Below are 15,362 nucleotides of genomic sequence, written 5' to 3'. Positions count from 1 at the left end.
TACAATTAATGCTTTGTCAAAGTTAACCAATAGGTCTGAGAGAAAATCTGTGAACTCTCTGAGAAAAACTGTGTAGGGCCCTGGGGGTCTGTACATAGTCGCTAGAGCAAGAGACATCAGGGATTTCTTCGTGTGCATGTGTGATAGTGTAACATTAAGGACGAGCACTTCAAAAGAACTAAATCTATACTGTGTTCTCTGGGTAACAGTGAGGTAATCACTAAGAATAGTGGCAACACCACCTCCACGACCAGTCAGACGAGGCTCGTGCTTATAGATATATCCTGATGGTGTAGACTTGTTTAGACTGATGTATTCATTTGGTTTAATCCAAGTTCCGGTGATGCAGAGTGCAGTAAGGCTATTATCTGAGATCATTTCATTTACAATAAGTGCTTTGAAAAGTTTTTTAGGAAAATACTTATATTTAAAAATGTAAAAATTTAATTGATCGAGTTAAATAGATACATGCAAACAAATCATCTTTGTACCTTTTTTCCCTTTTTCAAAAAAAATGCCCTTTTGGTAAATATTTTAAACAGTCAGTGATATAATCAGAACGGAGAGACAAAAATGGAAAATGACAAATTAATACAACAGATACAGATTGTACTGTTTGTTTTTTGATTATCATAAAAGCTGTCATACAGTGGTTTTAAAATTTGGGTCACAGGTAGAAAGCAGATACGTGTCTTTTCCCTTATGAGAAAAAATTAACACAAACTATATTACAGCTAAATATATATTTTTTGAATAATAATAATAGATTGAATAACATGGTTTAAGCTTGTTAAGTACAAATTTACAGAACATCGATCAATACAGAACACAGCAGAGTCTTAATGAAATTAAAATTAGCCAGTATTTGTGCACCTGTAAATGTACAAAACGAATGCAATACAATGCAATATATATAATATAGGGCATTTTCAATAATATATAAGTAGATAAATTAACATGTAAGTATGAAAACAAATGAATCATGATCTATTCAAGCTGGAGAGTCATTAGTCATTTAGATTTTTTTTTTCATCATTTCAGAAAAAGCTTAACTGCTACCCATAACAATTACATTATATCGTGTGTGTTTTTTGGTCGAAAATATTTAGAAATATATGCGGGTAAAAAGGAACAGAACAAAAATGTTTAGCTCACGAGGAGTGAATGAAAAGCCGACTCTCTGTAGAGGACGTTCTGAAACAGTCGGTAGATGATCATCACGTTTATAATGTTTCAAGCGGATATAGTTCATTTGCAGCCGTAATTAAAAAAGTAAGATCATAATGTGCCACTGTAAAAATGATATAAAATAAATATCGCTAAAATAAATGATTTTAGAGATATTTCTATAAATATCTCTAAAATAAATGACTTAATAAAATCTCTTAATGTCACTTATGTTATGCCTAACTGTGAACTGTGATTTCCTTTATATTTTACATTGCTATTATTTGAGTAAATGTAGGCAACATATAATAATAATAATAATAATAATAATAATAATAATAAATATTCCGGGGTCAAACCGACCAAGTTTCGTAGCGATATGGCATTGTTTTTAAAATCTCGTTGCCACTAGGTGGCGCTGTCACAAAACGTTGCATGCACCCTCAGGTCATGACTATAATGACATATACCAAGTTTCATGTCGACACGCATAAGTTTTGTGAAGATACGGCCTCACGTCCGTTTTGGCGTGCTCGCCACCATGTATGTTGCCAAGGTATATGAGAAGGCATTGGTCTATCAAAAAGCTTTTGATATCTTTTTGTCTCGGTTGTCTCTAGATGCTACTTACCAAAGCACATGCAAATCGGACAATCGGTCTAGGAGGAGTTCGAAAAAGTAGGTTTTACGGAAAATTCAAAATGGCGGAAAGATACTCATGACAAAAATGACGTCATATGGTGCATTTGAACCGGCATGAGCAAACGGTCCAAAATATGCAAGAACTGTGTCTCTGGATTTTGGACTGTTGGTGGTGCTAGAGGGTTTGAGCTAGACACACCAAAGTTGCTATAGTAACTTAAAAGACTGGCCTCTACATGTGTGCCAAATTACATAACTTCCCTATGTACGGTTCTATGGGCTGCCATTGACTTCAAATGGAAGAACAGGAATAAGAAAACCGACAATAACAATAGGTGTCTTGCCCCTTTGGGGCTTGACCCCTAATAATAAAAAAACCGACAATAACAATAGGTGTCTTCGCCCCTTCGGGGCTTGACCCCTAATAATAAGAAAACCGACAATAATAATAGGCGTCTTTACCCCTTCGGGGCTTGACCCCTAATAAAAAGAAAACCGACAATAACAATAGGTGTCTACGCTCCTTCGGGCCAAAGTCCGGGCTGAGTCCTAACAGTAATAAATAATCAAAGTTTATTTAACAACATAACATGTAGGTTACATTTTACGTGTACATTTTCCCTAAATCTAAAGCTAAAAATGTGTGATTTTCATCAATTTTCCGGGAGTTTAAAAAAGTAGAAGAGCAGTCATTAATATTTATACTGCATAATATTCCTCTCACCCTTCAGTGACGCCCGCCGATGACGTCACATCCCAACGCCTATTGGTCAGATTACACACGTGGTTCAGAACGCGGTCCCATAGCATTTTAACACAGCTCGAGTTCTGAAGGAAAACAGTGATAAGAATAACAAGCCTCTTACTGACAAGAAGAATAAATCAAAATTGATACTTTAGAAAATAGATTATGGAAGAGAAAAAGGTAAAAAAAAAAAAGAACACTTACACATGAGAGAAGTTTTTTATATACCAAAAGTGGTGTAGTTGAAAATAAAGGAAAGTTAATGAACCAAAGACAATAAATAATAAGAACTAAACATGCTGAGAATGGAATATAATGGTAACTCAAATAGCTAAATTCCGAACATAATTGGAATTTTTAGACTGAAAACTCAGAGCACCTGCTAACTCTGCTAATTGGCAGAAATATAAATGTAAACATCTACAGGCACTGAGAGAGAATTTCAGAGCTAGATCTAATCTATTGTTTGTGTGAGTAACATTGCTTTTGTCAAAGTGTTTACTTGACTTAAGGAGCTTGGAAGAAGTGACCCTACACCCAGTGTCGCTGTGTATGCAACAAAGCCTTTGCTTGTATACAGACATGATGATCAACAGGCTCTCAATATATAATTGGCATTGAATAAGGGATCCTTTCAGGAGGCCTGCAGAACACTGAAGGTGTCTGGGGGATACATGAAAATTCATTGTCATTCCAACATTCCTCCTGCATCCATGTAAAGTGCAAAGCAAATCTGTCCTGTAATGGGGTTGATGCAGTTTCTGTTAAAGCACATTATGGAGAGGAAAAAAGGGGAGATTCCTGGCATTGATTAACAAAGCAATTCAATTTGATCTATTTGTATAGCACTTTTAAAAATTCAGTAAAATAATTAATAAAACAAAACAAACAAACAAAAAAGTTTAAGATTAAGTGACATTTATCTCTAAAATCTATCCCTAATGAGCAAGCCAACGCGATTGGTGGCAAGGAATAATCTCCCCGAGATGAAATGAGGAAGAAACGTTCAGAGGAATCAGACATAGAAGGGAACCTAATACTCATTTGGGTGAACTGTGCAGGAAACAATGTCAATTTAAACAATGTCCTTTCTACAACAGTTTGTACTTTAGTGAACTACTGGGTCAGTGCAAATTCTGAGTTCACCACAGACCCAACACTTATTTCTTCATGCTTCAAGTTTTCAAATGATAAAAATAGGAAAATACCCATTTACAGACAATATTATCAGCTTTATTATAGATATTAATATCAGGCAAAATAAACATATTTATGCACATGCAAGAATGAAATATATATACATTCTGTAGATTATTTTCTTTATAGTATGCAGCCTACATGCAGCTTGAAATTCAATAAATATATAAACAAACAAACAAACAAATAAATAAATAAATAAATATTTAAATAAATATTTAAATAAATAATTGATTCCAATAAATTTAAATGATACAAGACATTATTTTACACATTATCTGTTTTTAAAAGAGTCCATTTCTTGTTGCATATTGGACGTTGTAGGACCGTCTTCTGCTGTAGCGCCTCCTTAAACCAGCACAGCAGCCACAGAGCAGACACTGAGAGTTAAATAGAGACAAGGGGGAGTAGAGGAGAGATTCTGATTAGATATTTATGCTTATTTTTATTGTTGTAAAATAACATCTTTAATATTTATATTTCATGTCAAAGAGGATCCTAAACTTATATGGTTTACAAGTGATTTTGGTGACACTTACACAGAGTAGAATCCAGCAGGGTATGAGAATAATGACTATACTGCAGGGGATAATGATGCCCAGGATCCAAGCAGAATTTCCACCAGTGGTGGTGTTCTGTGCTTGGACTGTGGGCCTCAGGACTACGTGGACAGGGGGGTCTGTTTGGGCAGCAGCAGTAGTGATGGTTGACAGACCGCTAATGTTGAGTACTGCATTAAGAAATCCACTTGGTGTCCACTTGGTGTCACCTTCCACAAAGACGTATTCTGAATTAGCCACAATTTCTGTACCATTAAATCTGGAGAAAAAGAGAGATGAAAAATATAAATTCAGTGTATTTCCTACCCTTAAAGTACACATGACAGATAATCATTTCATTGTAGAGCCCAAGAATGTGTTTTTAAAGGCAGGTCTTTTATGTTGGTCTCATTTCTCTTTTGGTTTAATCACTAAACCTACAGTAACATTGACTAGATCCTGTATGTCCAAGTATTCACCTGGAGATAAACATCAACGTGTTCACTTAGGAAGGCTGCAGTTATTCAGCAATATATCAGGTGCTCAGGGTTCCCTGGACTGTGCACTGTTAGTTAAATGGGCTTCTTTATATTTTTAATACACTGAGAAACAATTTAAGATCTCAAGTACTACATTTTTTTCTGTTTGTATTGTGTAAGAACATCCTACGTTATCCTGTTATTTTTATTTGTTTGTGTAGTAAAATATAAAATGTGAATTCTTATGACCTCAGCCAAGAAACACAAAGCTTAAGACCAGTCCAGCCTGTTTGCTGATCACCTGACTAATTGTCTTCTACATTTTTTAGTTTGCCTGTAATTTAACAATAAATCTACAGTTTATCCAACATGTCTTTGAATCTTTCTATAATATTAAGGCAGTTCATATTTTACATTAATTATTTATATTAATACTATCCTGGTGCTTGTATCCTAAGAAGAAGCAGCTTTTATGTATCATGTATGTATGCACAGGGTCACGACCAGTATACAGCATCCCTGGAACAGTCTGGGGTAATGGCTGCAGCTTGGTAGGACTGGGGCTTGAATCTACAATCTTCCATCAGGAACCCATTGCCTTACCAACTGCTCTAATCGGTGACCATCTGCACATGATCTTGATTTATTTCACCATTCATCAACCAATGGTGAAAAATTGGCTCATATTACTCAATCTTTCAAAACCTTCCAGTTTACTATAATGGCTCCAGCATAGAGATATTTCTTCAAAATGACTTTTATTTTATTCCTTAACCAGTTATGTCACCGCCGTGTGGTGAACGAGCCACCACCGCTAGGGGATGAGGCTGTATCAACTTTGTTGTAGCTTTTAAGCATTAAATCCTCTAAATACACGCTTGAAAATAATGTTTGAATTTTGAATCAGTTTTGTGAAGCAGCACTCAAGATGAGACGTAAAATGAAGACACTTACGTGTAGTTTCCTTGTGGGAAGACAAATTGAGTTGCATTTTTGACATTCAGAATATTGTTCAGCTAAAAAAGAGAGATAAAAAGGTGGTCTTAGTATTTTATTTTATTTTATTTTATTTATTTATCTTTTTATTTTAGAGTGTAAAATAATTTGGAGACGAAGAGAAGTTGCTAACACATACCAAGCTGTTGATGGTGTTTTGAATTAAAGAATATGTTCCATTCCTCAGCTGAGTGTCCTTGGAGATTGTCACATTGCTGATTTTGAATCCAAAGCTTATAATGTATGAGTTGTTGTCAATTTCTGAAAAGTAGATAATGAACAGAATTATATTTAACACATTACAGTTAATATATTTTAATTCTAATTTAGGGAGATTAATAAACTAGACTCACTCTGATAGGTGACATCCTGTATGCTCACAGGATCACTCAGTTTTTGTGTTACAAGATCTCGTGCTCTTCTGATCTTTGCATCCAGCAGATTATTAGCAGCATTGAGAACATCAGCCTCACTAGGTACTTTGGTCAAATTCTTAAAAACTAGACGAATATATATCAGAACATTCCCCAATCTGAAATTGGAAAACAAATATAACTTGTAAAGTACATGAAGAAAAAAGTAGAACTGGATCGTTTAGAATAGAATACCAACGTGAGTAACTAATTATAATTGAATGAGGGGGCATTTAACACATTTTGTTAGAACTATTAACTTTTGAAATTATTTTTCAGGACACTTACACAGGTGAAATATCATTCAGGAAAGATGCTGGTGTTTTAGTGTCTCCAACTTGGCAGTTGTACAACATGTCTCCTATAACCTGGGCTCCTGAAATCCTGTTAACAGTAGAAATATATTCAAACATCACAATATAATTTGGTTTACATTTCAAAATTCAGAAAGTATTTTCTGTACAGAACACCACTGTGAACTCACGTGAAGAAAGACCTCTGTGGGTTGAATGGTTCTGCACCAGCTTCATTTAGAAGTGTGTTTAACTGGATAAGGAAAGATAATTCATCAGTATGAATGTGAGACATTAAATCATTTCACTAATACACAATGTGCAAAATTATATTGTATTAAAATGAAATATTTACAATATTATTTTTTTAATTTTCAAAAATGAAATTTTAACAAGAATTTAACACTTAATACATTTAACTCTAGTACTGTAGTAGAAAATGGGGTCTTTCCACACATAAGAAGGGTACGAAGCCACGGCATGTAACTCTAACCCTGAACCTAACCCTCCTGGTGTTCTAGAACAGTGCACTGGCAGGTGCTATCCCAGAGTACAGATCTGTGCGTGGAAGAGGGGTAGGCATGGAGCCCACTGCTCCCCAAAGCACCAGAGGTGGCAGGACAGGAAGTAGGGGAAGCCTTCCTGAAAAGGACCTTCCTAGGAACCCTTGAGCATCAGGATTACTTCTTAGCATGCCTGGCCGAAATGACAGCCCTACGGTCTCCTCTCACCTGACGGGTCTGCTACCAAATACCGTCTGTAATAGCCGGAGTCCCGATCTGGGAGGGGAACATGTTCATTGCCCCCTTTCCTCAAAAATGAGAGAAGTTTCTCTTGGAGGAACGAGGTTTGGCAACCTTGGAAACCCAAGCTTTTGGGTGTTAGGATTCTTTTTGACCACAGATGAGCTCCTTTAGCAGGTCAGCTTGGTAAGCCTTTGCAGCACCATACCAGGTTATCCTACAAGATTGTAGGCCTTTCCTAAAAGGCAGAGGAAAATAAACAGTCCCTGCGGCGCTTACTCTCTCTCGCAGGAGCTAGCATCTTGTCCATCTCGCAGCCATTTGTAGCTTCCTGTTTACGCGACGTCACCCATTGATGACGTCACGTCCCAACGCCTATTGGTCAGATGACACACGTGGTTCAGAGCGCGGTCACGCAGGGGTGTTTCCATAGCATTTTAACACAGTTCGAGTTCTGAAGGGAACTAGGGTTACGGTCGTAAACTAGAGACGTTGTGTAGCAATTTGACTGTTTCTTACTCCTCATTGTCTACATCGAGCTCCTCAATGCCTAAATCGAGTCCTTGAATAAAGAAAATACTTATAATTCCATGTTCGATTAAGGAGAAATCAACCAAAAGAGCTCCCAAAGACAAAGCAGAAGAATAAAAACCAGGTGCTTGGCTGGATTAAAGACAAACACCTGCAGATTGAGCATAGGAACAACGCGCGATAATAGTTCTTTGTTGGGAGAAATCGCAAAGTAAGCTCCCGGAATCAAATCGAAGACAATGAAGCTGGAGTAATGTGACGGAAAATGCCATTAAATGGACTTGTGCATAATCACTTCATCACGTGTCCTTCCTATGCCATAAAATTGGTATGTGTGCCCAGAGAGCTTCAGAGACCACTTCCTTAAAGTAGCATTCCAATAGTGTCAGCCCTGACAAAGCATCAAGTTCCCTCAAAAGAGTACTAATGATTAATTGATGATCCAAAAAATGTCAGGAATGCTTGTAGAATGACATTAAGCACATAGTGATGTACACTTACAGCATTGTTGATGATGCTCTCCACTTCGTTGTAGGTATCATTCACTAATTCAGGGTTCTTTGACATGCTGATGTTACTGATCTGGAATTTGAGTTTTACCGCATAGCGGAAGTCTGAAATTTCTGTGGAACAAATCAGATTACTTTGAAATACAGATAAAGACATCATAGAGATGAAAGAATAATTTGTGTAGTACGTATTTGTGTTATCAATAAAACAAACATACTCTCATAGGTGAAGTTCAGCACTTTTACAGAGTCAGTGAGGTTTGTGAGTCGAGCACTCAGAAGAGTCTGGATTACACTGAGGACCAAACTCTCACTGGGAACAGGAGAGGAGGAATTGAAGACCATCGTGGTCTGAACCACAGCTGAACCAGATCTGATGAAATAAAACATTATGGTGATTATTTTTTACAGTCAGACTGCTGATTTAATTCTCTGTAAAATTCAAATGTTCGAAAGAATATTATTAATTATGTATAAATGAACAGACTTTACTCAGAACTGCACTACCTCACTTTATTGCCTCATTCGGCACTGCACTTCTTTTTGCCTCTATTAAGAACTGTACCTCACCTTTATTTCTTTTATTGCTCTTTTTTATACTATTTTATTCAGTTTTCATTCAAACATTTTTATTTTTACTTTTTACTTTACTGTATGGCATTTAGTGTGGACAGCAAAGTAAGAATTTCATTGTGCAGGGAAACATGCTTTCTGTCTGTGTGTATGACAATAAACACTTTGGATTTGAATTTGAATTTACAAACAGAGGGTAAGAACACACTGACTGAATGTAAACTTCTGAAATTAATATCAGGACACTTACATAGGTGTGCTTTGTGCTTTAAGCTCATTCAGGAAAGATGCTGGTGTTATAGTGTCTCCATCTTGGAAGTGGTATGTCATGTCACCATTAACCTGCTTTCCTGAACTCCTGTTAGCAGTAGAAGACAAAAGTCATAATACAATTGACTGTACAATAAGAATTAACAGACTGTTCTTTGAGAGTGGAAAGAACACTGCTGTGATCTTACGTGAAGAGAGAGCTCTGGTGTTCGAACGGTTCGGCAGTAGGTTCATTTAGAAGTGTGTTTAACTGTAGAAAGAAAGATAATTAATCAGCTTTTATGTTTGACGAAAGAACAGATGAATTTTTTTCCTGTTTGTTTTCAACTGAATATACAGACATAATCTATCCATCCCTTCAATCCCTAAACTGCTTGATCCAGCACCAGAGTGAGCAGAGAGACCAACACCTCCCTGTCTCTTTCAACATCATACATTTTAAACACAGAAAGGTTAGAGTCACTACCTCTACTTCTCCCACTGACCACAGGAGTAACTGTTACCTGAGTTCTGAACTGCTTTGCATCCCTGAGGGAATTCACTGCATTTATGTCCCTACATATGGAATATGTTTGATGTCTGCCATTGCAAAGTCTTTCTACTATTTCTGTGAGACATATCTGACCCTTTTAAATAACCCCATTGCAGGCCTCTATTCGATTATTTTTTATGATCCTGTTGCAGATTTCTGCACAGTTTTAACTATTGTATTTTGACCTTTCCCTGATTTACCCCACTGTGAGTCTGTACTTCCTCAGATAAACCTGGGTTGATCTGTTGACTTTTAGACTAACTATTAAACTGTTTTTATTCATCTGAGCAACTGGATCCAACGTCATCTCTGGATATTTGTGAGAATATCATTAAGCACATAGTGATGTACACTCACAACATTGTTGATGATGCTCTCCACTTGGTTGTAGGTATCATTCACTAATTCAGGGTTCTGTGACATGCTGATGTTACTGATCTGGAATGTGAATTTTACCGCATAGCGGAAGTCTGAAGTTTCTGTGGAACAAATCAAATGACTTTGAAATACATAAAGACGTCATAGAGATGAAAGAATAATTTGTGTAGTACGTATTTGTGTTATCAGTAAAACAAACATACTCTCATAGGTGAAGTTCAGCACTTTTACAGAGTCAGTGAGGTTTGTGAGTCGAGCACTCAGAAGAGTCTGGATTACACTGAGGACCAAACTCTCACTGGGAACAGGAGAGGAGGAATTGAAGACCATCGTGGTTTGAACCACGGCTGAACCAGATCTGATGAAATAAAACATTATGGTGATTATTTTTTACAGTCAGACTGCTGATTTAATTCTCTGTAAAATTCAAATGTTCGAAAGAATATTATTAATTATATATAAATTAACAGACGTCACAAACAGAGGGTAAGAACACACTGACACTGTAAACTTCTGAAATTAACATCAGGACACTTACATAGGTGTGCTTTGTGCTTTAAGCTCATTCAGGAAAGATGCTGGTGTTATAGTGTCTCCATCTTGGAAGTGGTATGTCATGTCACCATTAACCTGCTTTCCTGAAGTCCTGTTAGCAGTAGAAGACAAAAGTCACAATACAATTGACTGTACAATAAGAATTAACACACTGTTTTTTGAGAGTGGAAAGAACATTGCTGTGATCTTACGTGAAGAGAGAGCTCTGGGGTTCGAACGGTTCGGCAGCAGGTTCATTTAGAAGTGTGTTTAACTGTAGAAAGAGAAATAAGTAATCAGTTTTTATATTTGACGAAAGAAGAGATTTCTTTTTTCCTGTTTGTTTTCAACAGAATATACAGACATGATCTATCCATCACTTCATTCCCTAAACTGCTTGATCCAGCACCAGAGTGAGCAGAGAGACCAACACCTCCCTGTCTCTTTCAACATCATACATTTTAAACACAGAAAGGTTAGAGTCACTACCTCTACTTCTCCCACTGACCACAGGAGTAACTGTTACCTGAGTTCTGAACTGCTTTGCATCCCTGAGGGAATTCACTGCATTTATGTCCCTACATATGGAATATGTTTGATGTCTGCCGTTGCAAAGTCTTTCTACTATTTCTGTGAGACATATCTGACCCTTTTAAATAACCCCATTGCAGGCCTCTATTCGATTATTTTTTATGATCCTGTTGCAGATTTCTGCACAGTTTTAACTATTGTATTTTGACCTTTCCCTGATTTACCCCACTGTGAGTCTGTACTTCCTCAGATAACCCTGGGTTGATCTGTTGACTTTTAGACTAACTATTAAACTGTTTTTATTCATCTGAGCAACTGGATCCAACGTCATCTCTGGATATTTGTGAGAATATCATTAAGCACATAGTGATGTACACTCACAACATTGTTGATGATGCTCTCCACTTGGTTGTAGGTATCATTCACTAATTCAGGGTTCTGTGACATGCTGATGTTACTGATCTGGAATGTGAATTTTACCGCATAGCGGAAGTCTGAAGTTTCTGTGGAACAAATCAAATGACTTTGAAATACATAAAGACGTCATAGAGATGAAAGAATAATTTGTGTAATACATATTTGTGTTATCAGTAAAACAAACATACTCTCATAGGTGAAGTTCAGCACTTTTACAGAGTCAGTGAGGTTTGTGAGTCGAGCACTCAGAAGAGTCTGGATTACACTGAGGACCAAACTCTCACTGGGAACAGGAGAGGAGGAATTGAAGACCATCGTGGTTTGAACCACGGCTGAACCAGATCTGATGAAATAAAACATTATGGTGATTATTTTTTACAGTCAGACTGCTGATTTAATTCTCTGTAAAATTCAAATGTTCGAAAGAATATTATTAATTATATATAAATTAACAGACGTCACAAACAGAGGGTAAGAACACACTGACTGAATGTAAACTTCTGAAATAAATATCAGGACACTTACATAGGTGTGCTTTGTGCTTTAAGCTCATTCAGGAAAGATGCTGGTGTTATAGTGTCTCCATCTTGGAATTGGTATGTCATGTCACCATTAACCTGCTTTCCTGAACTCCTGTTAGCAGTAGAAGACAAAAGTCACAATACAATTGACTGTACAATAAGAATTAACACACTGTTCTTTGAGAGTGTAAAGAACATTGCTGTGATCTTACGTGAAGAGAGAGCTCTGGGGTTCGAACGGTTCGGCAGCAGGTTCATTTAGAAGTGTGTTTAACTGTAGAAAGAGAAATAAGTAATCAGATTTTATATTTGACGAAAGAAGAGATTTCTTTTTTCCTGTTTGTTTTCAACAGAATATACAGACATGATCTATCCATCACTTCATTCCCTAAACTGCTTGATCCAGCACCAGAGTGAGCAGAGAGACCAACACCACCCTGTCTCTTTCAACATCATACATTTTAAACACAGAAAGGTTAGAGTCACTACCTGTACTTCTCCCACTGACCACAGGAGTCACTGTTACCTGAGTTCTGAACTGCTTTGCAACCCTAAGGGAATTTACTGCATTTATGTCCCTACATATGGAATATGTTTGATGTCTGCTGTTGCAAAGTCTTTCTATTATTTCTGTGAGACATATCTGACCCTTTTAAATTTCCCCATTGCAGTCCTCTATTCGATTATTGTTTATGATCCTGTTGCAGATTTCTGCACAGTTTTAACTATTGAATCTACATTTTGCTGTATTTTGACCTTTCCCTGATTTACCCCACTGTGACTCTGTACTTCCTCAGATGACCCTGGGTTGATCTGTTGACTTTTAGACTAACTATTAAACTGTTTTTGTTCATCTGAGCAACTGGATCCAACGTCATCTCTGGATATTTGTGAGAATATCATTAAGCACATAGTGATGTACACTCACAACATTGTTGATGATGCTCTCCACTTGGTTGTAGGTATCATTCACTAATTCAGGGTTCTGGGACATGCTGATGTTACTGATCTGGAATGTGAATTTTACCGCATAGCGGAAGTCTGAAATTTCTGTGGAACAAATCAGATGGCATTGAAATACAGATAAAGAAATCATAGAAATGAAAGAATAATTTGTGTAGTACGTATTTGTGTTATCAGTAAAACAAACATACTCTCATAGGTGAAGTTCAGCACTTTTACAGAGTCAGTGAGGTTTGTGAGTCGAGCACTCAGAAGAGTCTGGATTACACTGAGGACCAAACTCTCACTGGGAACAGGAGAGGAGGAATTGAAGACCATCGTGGTTTGAACCACGGCTGAACCAGATCTGATGAAATAAAACATTATGGTGATTATTTTTTACAGTCAGACTGCTGATTTAATTCTCTGTAAAATTCAAATGTTCGAAAGAATATTATTAATTATATATAAATGAACAGACGTCACAAACAAAGGGTAAGAACACACTGACTGAATGTAAACTTCTGAAATTAATATCAGGACACTTACATAGGTGTGCTTTGTGCTTTAAGCTCATTCAGGAAAGATGCTGGTGTTATAGTGTCTCCATCTTGGAAGTGGTATGTCATGTCACCATTAACCTGCTTTCCTGAACTCCTGTTAGCAGTAGAAGACAAAAGTCATAATACAATTGACTGTACAATAAGAATTAACAGACTGTTCTTTGAGAGTGGAAAGAACACTGCTGTGATCTTACGTGAAGAGAGAGCTCTGGGGTTCGAACGGTTCGGCAGCAGGTTCATTTAGAAGTGTGTTTAACTGTAGAAAGAAAGATAATTAATCAGCTTTTATGTTTGACGAAAGAACAGATGAATTTTTTTCCTGTTTGTTTTCAACTGAATATACAGACATAATCTATCCATCCCTTCATTTCCTAAACTACTTGATCCAGCACCAGAGTGAGCAGAGAGACCAACACCTCCCTGTCTCTTTCAACATCATACATTTTAAACACAGAACGGTTAGAGTCACTACCTGTACTTCTTCCACTGACCACAGGAGTCACTGTCACCTGAGTTCTGAACTGCTTTGCATCCCTGAGGGAATTCACTGCATTTATGTCCATACATATGGAACATGTTTGATGTCTGCTGTTGCAAAGTCTTTCTATTATTTCTGTGTGACATAGCTGACCCTTTTAAATTCCCCCATTGCAGTCCTCTATTCGATTATTGTTTATGATCCTGTTGCAGATTTCTGCACAGTTTTAACTATTGTATTTTGACCTTTCCCTGATTTACCCCACTGTGACTCTGTACTTCCTCAGATGACCCTGGGTTGATTTGTTGACTTTTAGACTAACTATTAAACTGATTTTATTCATCTGAGCAACTGGATCCAACGTCATCTCTGGATATTTGTGAGAATATCATTAAGCACATAGTGATGTACACTCACAACGTTGTTGATGTTGCTCTCCACTTGGTTGTAGGTATCATTCACTAATTCAGGGTTCTGTGACATGCTGACGTTACTGATCTGGAACTTGAGTTTTACCGCATAGCGGGTGTCTGAAGTTTCTGTGGAACAAATCAGATGACATTGAAATACAGATTAAGACATCATAGAGATGAAAGAATAATTTGTGTAGTACGTATTTGTGTTATCAGTAAAACAAACATACTCTCATAGGTGAAGTTCAGCACTTTTACAGAGTCAGTGAGGTTTGTGAGTCGAGTACTCAGAAGAGTCTGGATTACACTGAGGACCAAACTCTCACTGGGAACAGGAGAGGAGGAATTGAAGAACATCGTGGTCTGAACCACAGCTGAACCAGATCTGATGAAATAAAGCATTATGGTGATTTTTTTTCTTCAACTGCAGAATTAATTCTCAATTAAATACAAATGTTCGGACTACTTAATAAATATATATATATATATATATATATATATATATATATATATATATATATATATATATATATATATATACTTATAGAACTACGTAAACATACATTACTGAGAGTGCTGCTTGTGTGGTTGGTTCTTTGATGGTTGTAGCATTTGTATTGGATGCAATGGCAGTGGTTTCTTCATTAGCTGTTGAAGGTACAGTTTTAGTTAATTCTCATTAATAGTTAGTTAGTTGTCATTGTTGTAGCAATGGTTGTTTCCTGAATTGTACTTATTTAGATAACAGTACCTGTCACTGCAGTAGTTTCTGCGGTTGTTGTTGAAGCTTGTGTTGTGTATAAATTTGTCATGGCAGATTCTACTGTTAGTGATGTAGTGGATGCTTCACTTGTTGCAGTGGTTGTCCCTGGAATTGTGCTTGTTGTGGTAAAATTTGTTGTTATTGCAGTTGATTCTGGTGTTCTTGGTGGTGTTTTAGATTGTATTGTGTACAA

At 36.8% G+C, this 15,362-nt stretch overlaps 1 protein-coding gene across 1 annotated transcript in view; it reads right to left on the bottom strand.

The window, feature by feature from the left end:
• The window catches only part of LOC113646501, a 201,010-nt gene that overhangs the window by 133,023 nt on the left and 52,625 nt on the right, over positions 1 to 15,362 (bottom strand). The window contains exons 6-18 of the mRNA XM_047812366.1: positions 14,411 to 14,532; positions 13,710 to 13,771; positions 13,502 to 13,609; positions 13,165 to 13,319; positions 12,939 to 13,060; positions 12,223 to 12,284; positions 12,015 to 12,122; positions 11,678 to 11,832; positions 11,454 to 11,575; positions 10,754 to 10,815; positions 10,546 to 10,653; positions 10,211 to 10,365; positions 9,987 to 10,108 (exon numbers count right to left, since the gene is read on the bottom strand). Of these exons, the coding sequence (XP_047668322.1) occupies positions 9,987 to 10,108; positions 10,211 to 10,365; positions 10,546 to 10,653; positions 10,754 to 10,815; positions 11,454 to 11,575; positions 11,678 to 11,832; positions 12,015 to 12,122; positions 12,223 to 12,284; positions 12,939 to 13,060; positions 13,165 to 13,319; positions 13,502 to 13,609; positions 13,710 to 13,771; positions 14,411 to 14,532 (1,463 nt within the window). The remainder of the gene's footprint in view (positions 1 to 9,986; positions 10,109 to 10,210; positions 10,366 to 10,545; positions 10,654 to 10,753; positions 10,816 to 11,453; positions 11,576 to 11,677; positions 11,833 to 12,014; positions 12,123 to 12,222; positions 12,285 to 12,938; positions 13,061 to 13,164; positions 13,320 to 13,501; positions 13,610 to 13,709; positions 13,772 to 14,410; positions 14,533 to 15,362) is intronic.

Source organism: Tachysurus fulvidraco, chromosome 4 (assembly GCF_022655615.1).
Source record: "Tachysurus fulvidraco isolate hzauxx_2018 chromosome 4, HZAU_PFXX_2.0, whole genome shotgun sequence".
Classification (NCBI taxonomy): Eukaryota; Metazoa; Chordata; class Actinopteri; order Siluriformes; family Bagridae; genus Tachysurus; species Tachysurus fulvidraco.
Note: the sequence above shows the minus strand (reverse complement) of the source record. Positions and strands in the feature narration are given on the sequence as shown.